Source organism: Bos indicus x Bos taurus, chromosome 6 (assembly GCF_003369695.1).
Source record: "Bos indicus x Bos taurus breed Angus x Brahman F1 hybrid chromosome 6, Bos_hybrid_MaternalHap_v2.0, whole genome shotgun sequence".
Taxonomy (NCBI): Eukaryota; Metazoa; Chordata; class Mammalia; order Artiodactyla; family Bovidae; genus Bos; species Bos indicus x Bos taurus.
In genome coordinates, this window is record NC_040081.1 from 12,804,195 (window position 1) to 12,817,477 (window position 13,283).

The window sequence follows — 13,283 nt, forward strand, 5'->3', positions numbered from 1 at the left end:
ACCTAATACTATGATAAGCTCTCAGTACTTTTAATTATTGCTTTTTATTTATTCTTGTAAAATGTTGTTACAATGAGGTGAACTATTTTTCTTAATGAATATTTTTTCTATTACTAAATTGCTCAGTTTATTGGAAAAAGCATAATTTATTCAAACAAGCATAGTTAATTGACTTAGGCAAACATCTTAAGTCATAGAGGACTTACTCTTCATGTGGATCCTCTACAAAAGAGAACTTTTTTTATTGAGGAGAAAGATAAGTAATTAGGGAGGAATACTGATACATAAATGTGTCAACAGAATATCCGTTTCTTAAAGTGTATGTGTTGGGTAATGGATTTGGATTTACACATATCTAGCAGAATTCTCCTTCTCTGCCTCCCTTCAACCAACTACTCTTTAAGGTTAAGAATGAAGTCCAAGGTTTGAGACTACAGATAATTGGTCTGTATGGAATATAGTGGCTAGACTAGCTGCTGCTGCTGCGAAGTCGCTTCAGTCATGTCGGACTCTGTGCAACCCCAGAGACGGCAGCCCACCAGGCTCTGCCGTCCCTGGGATTCTCCAGGCAAGAACACTGGAGTGGGTTGGCTAGACTAGCACTATGCCCTAAATAGCTGAACAATTCAAACCAAAACCCAGTCAATATTAATCCTAAAACCCCAGTGTCATTACTGCTGTTGTTTAGTCGCCCAGTCATGTCTGACTCTTTGTGACCCCATGGACTGCAGCACACCAAGCCTCCCTATCTCCCAGAGTTTGCCCAAGTTCATGTTCATTGCATCAGTGATGCTATTCAGCCATCTCATCCTCCAATGCCCTCTTCTCCTTCTACCCTTGATCTTTCCCAGCACCAGGGACTTTTCCAATGAGTCATCTGTTCACATCAGATGATCAAAATATGCAGCTTCAGCATCAGTCCTTCCAGTGAATATTCAGGGTTGGTCGCCTTTAAGGTTGACTGGTTTGATCTCTTTGCTGTCCAAGGGACTTTCAGGAGTCTTCTCCAGCACCACAGTTTGAAGGTATAAATTATTTGGTGTTCTGCCTTCTTTATGGTCCAGCTCTCGAAATGGATGAGACCACTGGGAAGACCATAGCCTTATACAGACCTTTGTTGGCAGAGAAATGTCTCTGCTTTTCAACACGATATCTAGGTTTCTCATCACTTTACCGCCAAGAAGCAGTTGTCTTCTGATTTCAAGGCTGCAGTCACCATCCGCAGTGATTTGGGAACCCAAGAAGGGGAAATCTGTCTCTACTTCTACCATTTCCCCTTCTATTTGCCATGCAGTAATGGGGGCAGATGCTACAATCTTAGTTTTTTTAATAGTCTTAAACTGGTTCTTTCACTCTTCTCCTTCACCCTTCTCAGGAGGCTCTTCAGTTCCTCTTCACTTTCTGCCATTAGAGTGGGATCATCTGCATATCTGAGGTTGTTGATGTTTCTCCCGCCCGGCATTTCTCATGATGTGCTCAGCGTATAGGTTAAATAAACAGGGTGACAGCAGACAGCCCTGTTGTACTCCTTTCTCAATTTTGAACCAATCAGTTGTTCCAATACAGGGTTCTAACTGTTGCTTTTTGACCTGCATACAGGTTTCTCAGGAGACAGGTAAGATGGCCTGGTATTCCCATCTCTCTAAGAACTTTCCACAGTTTGTCATAATCTACACAGTCAAAGGCTCAAGCCCAGTATATGGACTTATTCAGAGTCTTAGAACAGACTAATGTATTACAAACATTTTATTAATGTTACTCAAATATGGTTTTCAAAATAGTCTAAATTTATTAAAATAAATGGGTAATTTACATTAAGATTTTTCCTAATTACTACTATAAATTACGGGCTATGAGGAAACTGTTGCCAATTTTGGAATTCTCAAAGTACAGATACAAAACTCTCCAAAAAGAATTTTACATATGTATTTTATTTTATCCCCATCACTTGTTTCATTTTGTTCTGAATGTTGTCCTGGGAAAACCAAATAAATCCCTTTGTTAGAACTAGAGGGTAAACTCTATAATGTAGATTCTATTCTAACATCAGATTTACTTGTTCAAAATGAACAATTATAGTACCTTGAAACCCACCCCAAAAGAAAAAAATTTGCTGTGCAGATAAACTCTAGTTGCAAATTTATTGTATCCTGCTGAATCTACAAACTCTGATGCATGTCTTCTGATGTGGGTGGAAGAGGCCATGGGACATTCCCTCCACCCTTCTCCTTACCTGTACTACACAGGATAAAGCATCATCAGGGCAGAGCAGCACCTTGACGTTCTACAGAGGATTCATACTGAAAGTCATACTAGCTTTCTTCAGGAGATTCAGAAGAAACATCACAACCTGAATATGACAAACCTGCCTTGACGTTGTCACAGGCACACACCCCAGTACACGCTGTGGGACCCAGCAGGGAACAGGCGGGTGGCATACAGCCACATCAAAGTCCTGGGACAGAGGAATAACTCATACACACACACTATGATGACAGCCCTCTCATCTTCATGCTGAGGCAGAAGAGAACTGATTCCTACAGGCTATTTACAAAGTCTATTCTTTGGCCATCAAGTACCAGCTTTGGAACACAAATGATGATACATGATAAATCATGCTAAGCCTCAGGTGCATACACAGTTGTTAACTGTACTGTACTACTACAGTTCATGACAACAACATATGCATACCAAATCCTATGTGTCTCTTGTCTTTTGAATCTGACTAAGAGGGCACTGAAATGATTTACTGTGTCTTACATGGAAAATACTATACAATTGTAGCAGGTGAAACACATCTAACACAGATTTCACAGGATGTGAGTTAATTAAAGCAGATACTCAGACTCATTTTAATAAGCCAATAGGATGGATGGTTCTAATGGTATCTCTAAATTACTGAATATAAAGTATCTGTACTTGTTCTAGTTTTTTTTTCCTTCCTGATTTTCATTTTAGAATACTGGTTTTCAGCTCTGTTGCCACCTCTCTGGGCAATGATTACAATGAGACAATGCTATAAAATAAGAGAGGAGGGCATCTTGGCACCACACCCTCTCAAATCAGGGCAAATATTTAGAACACCTAGGAAAAGGAGTCTTTAGGGATACACATTTTATGAAAAGAGAACTGAAATCCTGACACAGAAAATACCAAACTTCTCATACATAGTTCTCATAATTTTTGCTTTTTTAAAGCTTTCAATAATTTTTTACAAGTTAGAACACCGTCACCTAAACTGCTTCAATTTGCCAGAGATATCTGTTGTTAAAGAGCAGCACGACAATAAATGATTACATTAAAATACTTATATAAAGGTGTCACTTCCTAGAACTTGGTGAAACATTATAGAATGGTCCACGTTTCATTTTTAACTTCTTCAAACTTGCAAAATCCACACAGATCCTAACACTTATTTCTGTCTTCATAATTGTACTTCGAAAATACTCCCTTACTTCTTCTTCTTCTTCAAACCTTAAGTGTTCTTTGAAGTAGCAGTAACTATTACGGTCCTTATTTTATGGTTAGAAAGTCCAAGGCAGCTAGCGGTAAAATAATTGGCTATGAGTCACTCCGCCTGCCAGTGAAGATGGACAAAAACCAAGGGCAGAAACCTGTAGACAGACCAGGTAAGCGGGGACAAAGGAAAAAGTCATGAATTTCAAATTCAAAGATCTGAAAATACAACAGGACCTAGCTACGCAGAGAGAACTCAAAAGTATGCCAATACACAAAGCAGGCTAATGCACAACGGCTATAATAATAACCAAATAAGAAAAGCCATTTTCAGCTAAGATGCAAAATCTTAGAAATTCCTGGATAAGTGTTCTAGATAGTTACAGTCCTGAGTTAATCATATCAGTATCTCTTAAGGTTAAGGTAGAGACTGATAACTCGGATAATTTATAAAAATGTTCTCCATGTTTATTTATTGGAATTTACTCCTGACTACAGAAATAATGTATAAATATAAATATATATGGGGTAAGGCCTTCATAAATAAGTGACTAGAGATATATAAGAGAGGGACACAGTAAAATTCCCCAAAGAAAATGGATTCCAAAATGCAAACCCAGAACTGACCAAGGCTCAGAGCATCAGGACACAACAGAGAGAGTTCACTCACAAAGTTTGTAGCTGTGAGCTACCATCAATGTCTCAACAGTTTCTTAGTCTTTAATGTAACTTGAAATTATATGGCTGAAGTTGCTCCATCTGATTGCCCGTGTTCCTTCATACTGAAGTATTCGTTGAAATCCAAGGCTTAGGGCTGTTGCTCATCCACTCATATGGCTTAGTGTTTTAAAAAAATCATACTGATCTCTTGCTCTCCTCCAGGCTCTTACAGAATTCATTTTTGGCAATGTACAATGTGATAATTATTATAACATAGGTTATACATAATATTCATAATATTTCTCCAAATGGCTTATTTTTCAATAGAAATGTCTGCTCAACCAGATTATAAACTCAAAGGAAGGGTATCAAGCATTGACTTTCAGTTTAGTTAATACCACAGTCGTTATTGCAGGACTATACACCTAGCAAACCATTGTTGAATTAAAGGAGGTTTCCTGTGCATAAGGAAGAAACATCTAAATTAAGCTGAGTTAAACAAGCTGATTCTTAGAAATTGAAGCTCGTTAAGTAAATGTTAGAAATCAAGGTCTTTGTCTTAATGAGCACAAACACAAATTAGTGGGTAGAAGATGATAGTTGTCTATGAGCTACCAGGAGGCAAAAAAAAAAAACAAACAGGTCTGGTAGCTAAGCATAAGCTTACCCTCTAGATTTAGGTATATCATTAACTAGAACATTTCTTACTGTCTCCTTCCCTGGTGGCTCAGTGGTAAAGAATCTGCCTGAAATGCAGGAGACATGGGTTCAATCTTTGGGTCGAGAAGACCTCCTGGAGAAGGAAATGACAACCCCCTCAAGTATTCTTGCCTTGAAAATCCCATGGACAGAGAAGGCTGGTGGGCTACAGTCTATGGGGTCACAAGAGTTAGACATGACTTAATGACTAAACGACCACCACCACCAGCTTTAAAAAATCCACCCTCCCTGAAAGGTTGGAAGACATTAATGGATTTCAAAGAAAAGAAATGCCTTATCATATTTACTTGGTCTCAAGTATATAAAAGATTTTTTTCTATCAAAAAATTGTTTCATTTGGTAGCAATCCCAACTCTGACTTTTCAAAGTCAAAGGAAATTGAGATGGTAAATTTATTTGCTGTGATGAATCTGGTCAGTGCCAACTAAGATAAAAATAGTGATTTTGTTTTTGCTACTACAGAATGCAAGCAGGAAAGAAACACAACTGTAGGCTCATTTATAATTTAGCATGTTCTAACAAATGCAGATTAAAGATCTTAATTCTATTTCAATATGCAATCACTTGTCTCTTTAGAAACTTTATCAAGAAGGAAAAAGAAACCTCAAACACTTCGTAAAAGAGTACATGAAGAACGGTCTTCTATAGAACAATTACTGAGAATATCACACTAACAGAGTTCCTCAAAAGAATAATTAGAACTCAAATTATGCAAGTAGGATCAGCTTTTTATGCCAGCTTAATTTAACACGCCTAAACCACATCAAGATACCTGTTTACGCTTTTGTTGTTCCATTCATCTTTGTGGATTTTCAAAGTCCAGTACACTGTCTGTGTAAACTGAAATAAACCTCTACACAAACATGCCACAAGATGTAATGAAAGCAAAATGAATAGAAAGAGAAGTCCTGCTTAGAAGCATATCTCAGAGAATCAGGAAAAATATCCTCTTTACATATTATTTCCAGGGATTAGAGTGGGCATTTTGGAAACCGTGATCAACTGATGAAAGAGAGGAAGTAACATTGGGGGGGGGGGGAATCTGGAGGATATCTTAGCAGAGGATGAAACTATAGATAGCTTAGAAGCTTTGCTAGAGACACAGGAATAGCTTAGCATAGAATAACTTAGCATCTGGTTTGCATGGGAGAAATGGTTCAAAATATGTCACTTCTTGATTAGTGGGGGAAATGTCCATCATTTCTCCATCACCATCTCTATATGAAGCTTCTGAGTCTCCAGTTGCTAATCTACAAAACTGGGATAACAGTACTCTGATAGGAGTTACTGTGAAGATTAAATGATATGGTGTTATGTGAAGCATTCCAGGTTCTAGATGTAGAATAAGAATACAATGGGAGAAAAATGCTTTCTCTTCTCTTGTATCATTACTATTGCCATTTAGACTTAAAATAAACAAATGTAATAGCCAAGAAGCAATTTAACATATCTAACTGAAATCAGAGATTCTTCTTTCTAAAGGAACTCAGCTTGCTGACCACATTCTAAAGCAATGGTTCTAAACTCCAGCACACATCGGAGAAGGAAATGGCAACCCACTCCAGTGTTCTTGCCTGGAGAATCCCAGGGACGGGGGAGCCTGGTGGGCTGCCGTCTATGGGGTCGCACAGAGTCGGACACAACTGAAGCGACTTAGCAGCAGCAGCAGCATGAGTAAGTGCCTACTTCAACTGTGAATTAATGATGGCTTAAAATATTACATTTTTGCAAATAAAACTCAACACTGAGAGCTGCTCAAGAGCAGGAATACCTTGTTTTATTCTTGGGATCCCCAGTTCTTAGTATGGCTTCTGATTTAGAGCAAGTGGAGGTTAATAAATGTATAAATGAATTTTTAAAATAAATAAATAAATAAACTCCAGCACACATCAAAAAAAGTGGGACACCTATCAAAACTCACCAAAAATGATTGAGCAGATCTAAAGTGGATCCTAAGAATTTTATTCTTTTAGTAGGCAACCCAGGTAATTCTGGCAGTTGTGGTCAGCAGACAGCACTTTACTCTAAAAAGGACATTTTAGGATTAATTTTCTAGTTATTGCATATGAAATTAGCAGTGGAAAAAAAATAAGTATCATGAAGGTGAGTCCAAAGAGATGGAAACGAGTGACATATAGAAAGAAAATCATGGAATATCAAGTTGCAAGGATTTTTCCATCCAGTAAAAATATTTCCATCATCTCTGACAGATGGTCATTTTAAATACCTTCACTGATGGGGAACTGCTGTCTTCCAGCAACACACACTGTTTTGGATTATAAACTAATGTAAAATAAAGGGTAAATCATAAGTTTTTGGAGAATTGTAGAAATGGGGTATTATTCTGGGAGAATTATACATTGAAGCCTTTCTAGTCCTGGTTGAACAAGATCAGGCACTAACTGAAATCAAAACAAATTTGACTGCCAGACAACTGCCAGATCCAACACCCAAACACTGGCTCTGCTACCTGATTCCACTAAAAAAGTCATACTTGCTGTGGCTGCTATAAAAATAAACCTTCCACTAGATCTGTCACTCACGTTTCAATGGTAGTATTTCAAATGGCAGTATTTCAATCAGACATCTGGCACTACTTTCATCTCTCCATTTAGGCCGTGGCAAGTAAACAGCAATAAAATTATATAAAATCAAAATAATGTTGCAGTCAATGCTCATGCTGCTGCTAAGTCACTTCAGTCGTGTCCGACTCTGTGACCCCATAGACGGCAGCCCACCAGGCTCCCCTGTCCCTGGGATTCTCCAGGCAAGAACACTGGAGTGGGTTGCCATTTCCTTCTCCAATGCATGAAAGTGAAAAGTGAAAGTGAAGTCGCTCAGTCGTGTCCAACCCTCAGCGACCCCATGAACTGCAGCCCACCAGGCTCCTCCATCCATGGGATTTTCCAGGCAAGAGTACTGGAGTGGGGTGCCATTGCCTTCTCCTTGCAATGCTCATAAATATTCTCAAATAATAGTCCAGGTCAAAACTGTTTAAATGAATATAAGGTATATACAAAGCCATTTTATCTTACTATTCTGTTAAAAACAACAGTACATATTTATATTTTAACTTCATCTTTATATTCATTTCACCAAACAAGGAAAATAATTATAAAGCCATTTAATTATTTACTTGTTTTAGAAGAACTCACCAAACCTAGTGGCTTCAGATGGCTCTGCCATATGTGATTGATGTCTGGGCATTTCCATTATCATTTATGCAAATTATCTAAGGCTCCTGCAGCCTCTTTCAGGGCAAATCCATTGTCATGTCATTGACACAGAATTGAAATGTGTGGGATGCTGCACACGAATATGGTCTTGGATTCTTTTCATCTAATCTGCCAAAATATTATCTGGGATAAGCAATTTTTAGAGTTGGTTGGGATTTAGAACAGGCTAAACACTCACCCGGATACATCACACAAGTGTCAATGCTTCCTTTTCGTTCAGGATACCAGGTGAGAATTCCAGCATGTCCATATCCTCTTCTCCACTGAACCTCACTAGAACATCAATCCCAAATCTGTGCCTTAGCTAATATTTACTGATATTTGTGTGAAATAATTGGGCCTTAAGGAAATTATTTTGATGGAGCATTAAATGAAAAAGTTTCTATGAATTCTTTGGCAACAACACTATCTGATTTATTTTCTTTGGACACTAAGGAGCAGCCAATAATAAATACATCTGTCTCTCTCAAAAGTATCTTTGTGTACAAGCTTGAGAAAAAGCTATCACTGACATCCAGGAACTGGACTGTTCCTATCAGCTTGACTTTGGTGTTCTGCTGTTGAACATAAATGATTTCACAGAGCATCCCATCATCAGACCAGGCCACTATGTGACCGTGATGGAGAGGGACAACAATGACACCACTCTCTTATCATGTCTAAACACAGACAAAACATGAATACTGTCCAAGCCGCAAAATTCCAGACTTCTGAGAGTCTGCCACTTCTTTACTGATTCAGCTTTAGTCTGCTCTCCTAGAGCTCAGATTTACTGGGATACACAATCATAAAACTGCCCCTGCTTCGAGAACACCCAACCCAGAGTGAGTCCTCATTTTCTTGGACCCTCCTCCAGATCACTCATTCAAAGCCCAAATCTAATGCGTCATTTCACACTCAGTTCCCCACTGAACATCCATCCTCAGTGCAATGGGCTGTAATCCCAACATACCTAACCACACGTGTGCTCCTGGTGGGCTTTGCAGGAGAGCATCGACAAACTCAATGACTGAAGTCAGAACATTCTTAACAAAAGCTAAAAGAATTTCTATCTTCCAGATACTCACTAAAATTCTAATACAAAATAAACTCCTTGAGTTTATTTTCTCACATGGTGGGTTTTATGGCAAAGGACCCTTTAGTTTTGACCCTCAGAAGAGTTACTTTTGTGAGGCGTAGAATAAACCAGTGGATTGTGCTCATCTGTTAAATATTTATTTCAGGAAGAGGCATATTTCCAAAAATTAAGATTCAACATATTAGATCAACACCCAGGCCACAATGAGCCTGGTGGTCCGTAATCCTGGATGCTGTATGGAATCCTATAGAGGATTCAATAGAAACCTCTAGTAGAAAGCAGACAATTGAATTAAAAGTGATATACGGCATTGACTTTGCTCCAGTTCTTGCTTTTTTTCAGATTTCATCCTTATTAGGGATGCTTATCTCTTGATTATTATTTCCTCATCAAAGCACATTCAATGGTCTGTTGAATTTAGCAGGAGAGAGGGATGTCCAGTGTTTTCTGGCTTGGACAATTTAAAAGTTTCTAAATATGAAATTAAAGTTGCCTGCTGGGCAAAAGATGTGAAGCAGGACTCTGAAGACCTAGGGTACATTTCTGTAAATCTCAATAATTTGTATGAAATCAAAAGTTTCCAATTTTAACATATAACTTGTGACATTTTAAAAAATGAGTATGAGCCTTTGCAAAGTACCAATAGTATATTATGCCTCTCTAAAATAATCTTTATAGTCTCTATATATAGACTTTCTTTCTACATGCTTTATTCCAATAAATAATTTCCACTTAAGGGAACAGCAACAACACTAAAAATTACTGTCAACAATATATTAAATACCGCTCAAACAATACTATACACATTATTTTTAACCCTCACAAAATACCAAAAAGTATTCACGATTATTCACATCTTACAAATGAGGACCTGGATCAGAGAAATTAAGCGATGGGCTCCAAACATAACATGAAAGGATAGAATTAAGATTCCAACCCACTTATGTCTGATTTACCAAACTGAAGGATGTTTATGCGTGTGTATGTGTATGTGTATTCTTTTTAGATGAAATTACCTTTAATACTCAAAATTCACTATCTTAACAGCTCATTTAATATATGCCTATTAATGTATGTACAAACACACACATATTCAAAGCTTGCTATCAGCTGCTATCATTTTGACTGCAAGTGTGGAAGAGAATTTATTCTTAAAGTAAATATGTTTGAGAAAATGGAGCTTTAAAAATATTATAGTTATCACATAGGACGATTTTGTCTCCTTTTTCCCCTCAAACACTTTAAGATGGCTTTGGTTGTGTGAATTTAGCATTATCACTCAGAGCTTAAAATCTCCTTGAGATACATTCTCCAACCCTTTAATAGTTCTGAGTATATTGTTTCTAATATAGGCCAGGCCCTTCAGAGAGAAATTAAGAGGATTTTGGAATGATATTGTGAATTCAAGCCAAAATTCCCTTTTTCCTTTTCCCTCTCTCTAGCTCTCTTTCTCTTTTCTAATTGTTTTCTTTTAATGTTGATCAATTAGCTAACACTATAAAAATGACCTCAAGGGTTGGGGTATCCAGAATTCTTAAGTACAAAAGGATATTCTACCAATGTTCCTGCCTGCCCTGAATTATCTTTTTGCTTTTATCAGATTGCATCATTATCTTCATGCTATTATCTAAAAATTATCATAGGTGAGCATGCTTATTTTTATCAAATTACATGGCATTGTACAAATATACTAACCCCTTGTTTGCTTATACAGTGATCTTTTGATATCAGAGGTTTTGAATTTTTGTAGATTATGACACATTTAGTACATCATGGATCTATCACTTCAAACACCATGCAATTTCCACATTATTAAAATAAAAACATATTCATTTCTTCAAGATATCTATTTTTTTTAATCTGCTCATTCAAAACCCTAAACCATCTAGCACTGGAATCCATTTACATTAGAATCACAGATTCGGCCCATATTATTGACTCAGGAAATAAAGGATTTTAGGAGACTATTTAAAAGGCATCTCTTTCAGAGGTGGAGCTCAAAGAGCTCTGTGAGGCTGCAACAGTTTACCAGGAGTCAGGCCATAAAGAAAGAAGTGCTGGCACTGGGTGGGGCCGAATAGTTTGCATCTTTTCCCACTGTTTCTCACTGGTATCATTTCCATGATAATCACAGATGTGGGAATGTATGCCAGGGCAAGAAATCCTACGTATTGCTCTGTGTGCCCACCACCCCCTCCCCCATAACATTGTTAGCTGTTTACCTTAATCAATGAAAGAGCTATCACATTAATGTCTGGGAAAACTGCAGAGGAGCTAAGCAAACCAAAGAAATATCATGGTGGGGATCAAATTTCTCCTGTCACAACAGTGTTTTCTCCTTAGGAAGAATACACCTAGCACAGAACCAAAAGGCATTCGCTGTCCAGCCATCTCAAGATCACCACGGAGCAAACACATCTGGCCCCAAATCTTCCTTCTGCTCCACACTGCTTAACCCATTCCTTTCTAAAGAACTCACCCATTCTAAAAATAAAATGACTCTCTCTGTACCCAGTTACTACCAGAAGCATCTGTCTGTGGCCACAGTTCTCAGTAATCCATATGCAGAACACACCTTGACTCTGTGCTTCTCTCACCATGCTCCAGTCAACCTATCCATTATGAACCCCAGTTCTTTTCCTATTCTCAAAAAGCAGCAGCTTGCACCTGCCTCTTTAAAATGCAATGCTTGGCACAGTTATAGTCTCTAGTTACTCATAACGCTCCACGGTTTCTACAGCCTCACTAATATTACACACTTACACACACACACACACACAACCACACCGCTATACGGTAGCAATTTACCTTTTTGGGTTTTTTCCTTCGCTGACTACTGCCATTGAACTTCTCTCCACTGTCGCTTTTCTGAGCTGCATCTTCGTTCATCATTTTGAACAGTTTGGAAAGAAAATAGCTCTGCCATTAAACCCTGCCGCCGGTACAGACCACTAGCGAGTATGCACTTACTGGAGGAAAGCAGGCAGAAGACGAGGGGTGGGGAAGGGGCGCGCACTGGGAGGGTGAGGACGGTGACGTTGCCATGGCAGCAGCTGCCACAACTGTTTATCTGACTGCATTGTTAAATCTGATTCAACCAATTACCATCAGGGACCGGTTACAATGAAGAAAGCCTTCAGAAAAGAAAAAAAACAAAAAACAAAAAAACGCCAGGGACTCGAATGATTGGGGACTCTGCTGGTTGGTTTTTGACACACCCGCAATTCGATCGGCTTTCCACCCACACACAAAACCTGTACTTAATTTTCTTCCTACAGGTACTTCAACACCGAGCAGACACAATGTGTAACCAGAAAACTGTAACATCCTGAATGCATCTCTGAACCTGAAGAGGTACATTTTAGCTGGTGAAGAGGCTACTCGATGAGCAGGGTTAGCCATTAATATTCTAAAGGAAATGTAAGCTACATTTTTAAGATGTTATTCATTTGACTCCAGATGATAATCTTTCAAAACTCAGCTCAAAGATGATTTCTGTTACAAAGCCTTGAGAGCAGGCTCCCCAGCAACCAGGTAACACAGACCACTCCCTCTTCCGAGCCTCCTCCTTCCACTGAACTGTTCTGACATAGCACCTGTAACAGCTTACCCAACTGTTTGCCCAGCTATCTATTTTTGACAGGCCAGGAGCTTCTTATGGCCAGAGATATATATATATTGTGTGTGTGTGTGTGTAACACAAACATAAGAAAGCTGTCGAGTTGAAACATTTTATAACTGATCTTAAAAGTCTTCTTAACCTAATTCTGTCTACTAACAGATGAACAAAACATAACTCCTGCTCTCCAGGAGTTTATAAAGTTCCAGAATTCTTCTCGATAAGAAAAGAAATCAGCGTTTGTTTTTATAACAAACAACAACAACAAAAAAACCAACTTCACCTATTGGATTGTGGTGGCCATTTGTATATTGAGGTGGTCACAATTTGTTGTACATTGTGGGTACAACCAGAGCCCAACATGTTTTGTACAAACACACACATGCACATACTTAACACTCATCTCTATTCCTAGAAAACAAACTCAAAGGATAACACAAAGAATCCTTAAATGTAAAAATAGAGTAAAGGGTTAAATCAATGAGATATTATATATATACACTTTGAAAACTGA

At 38.3% G+C, this 13,283-nt stretch overlaps 1 protein-coding gene across 11 annotated transcripts in view; it reads right to left on the reverse strand.

Annotated features, from left to right (window-relative positions):
• Nucleotides 1-12,249, reverse strand: part of ANK2 (ankyrin 2) — a 365,297-nt gene extending 353,048 nt beyond the window's left edge. For 2 of the 11 annotated variants that reach the window (XM_027543802.1, XM_027543797.1), the window contains exon 1: nt 11,959-12,165. In XM_027543802.1, coding sequence (XP_027399603.1) covers nt 11,959-12,042 — 84 coding nt within the window. In that variant the 5' untranslated portion in view covers nt 12,043-12,165. Of the gene's footprint in view, nt 1-11,958 lie in introns of all 11 variants that reach the window. The other 9 variants (XM_027543804.1, XM_027543796.1, XM_027543772.1 and 6 more) reach the window with 8 other exon arrangements.
• Between the last annotated feature and the right edge of the window lie 1,034 nt (nt 12,250-13,283).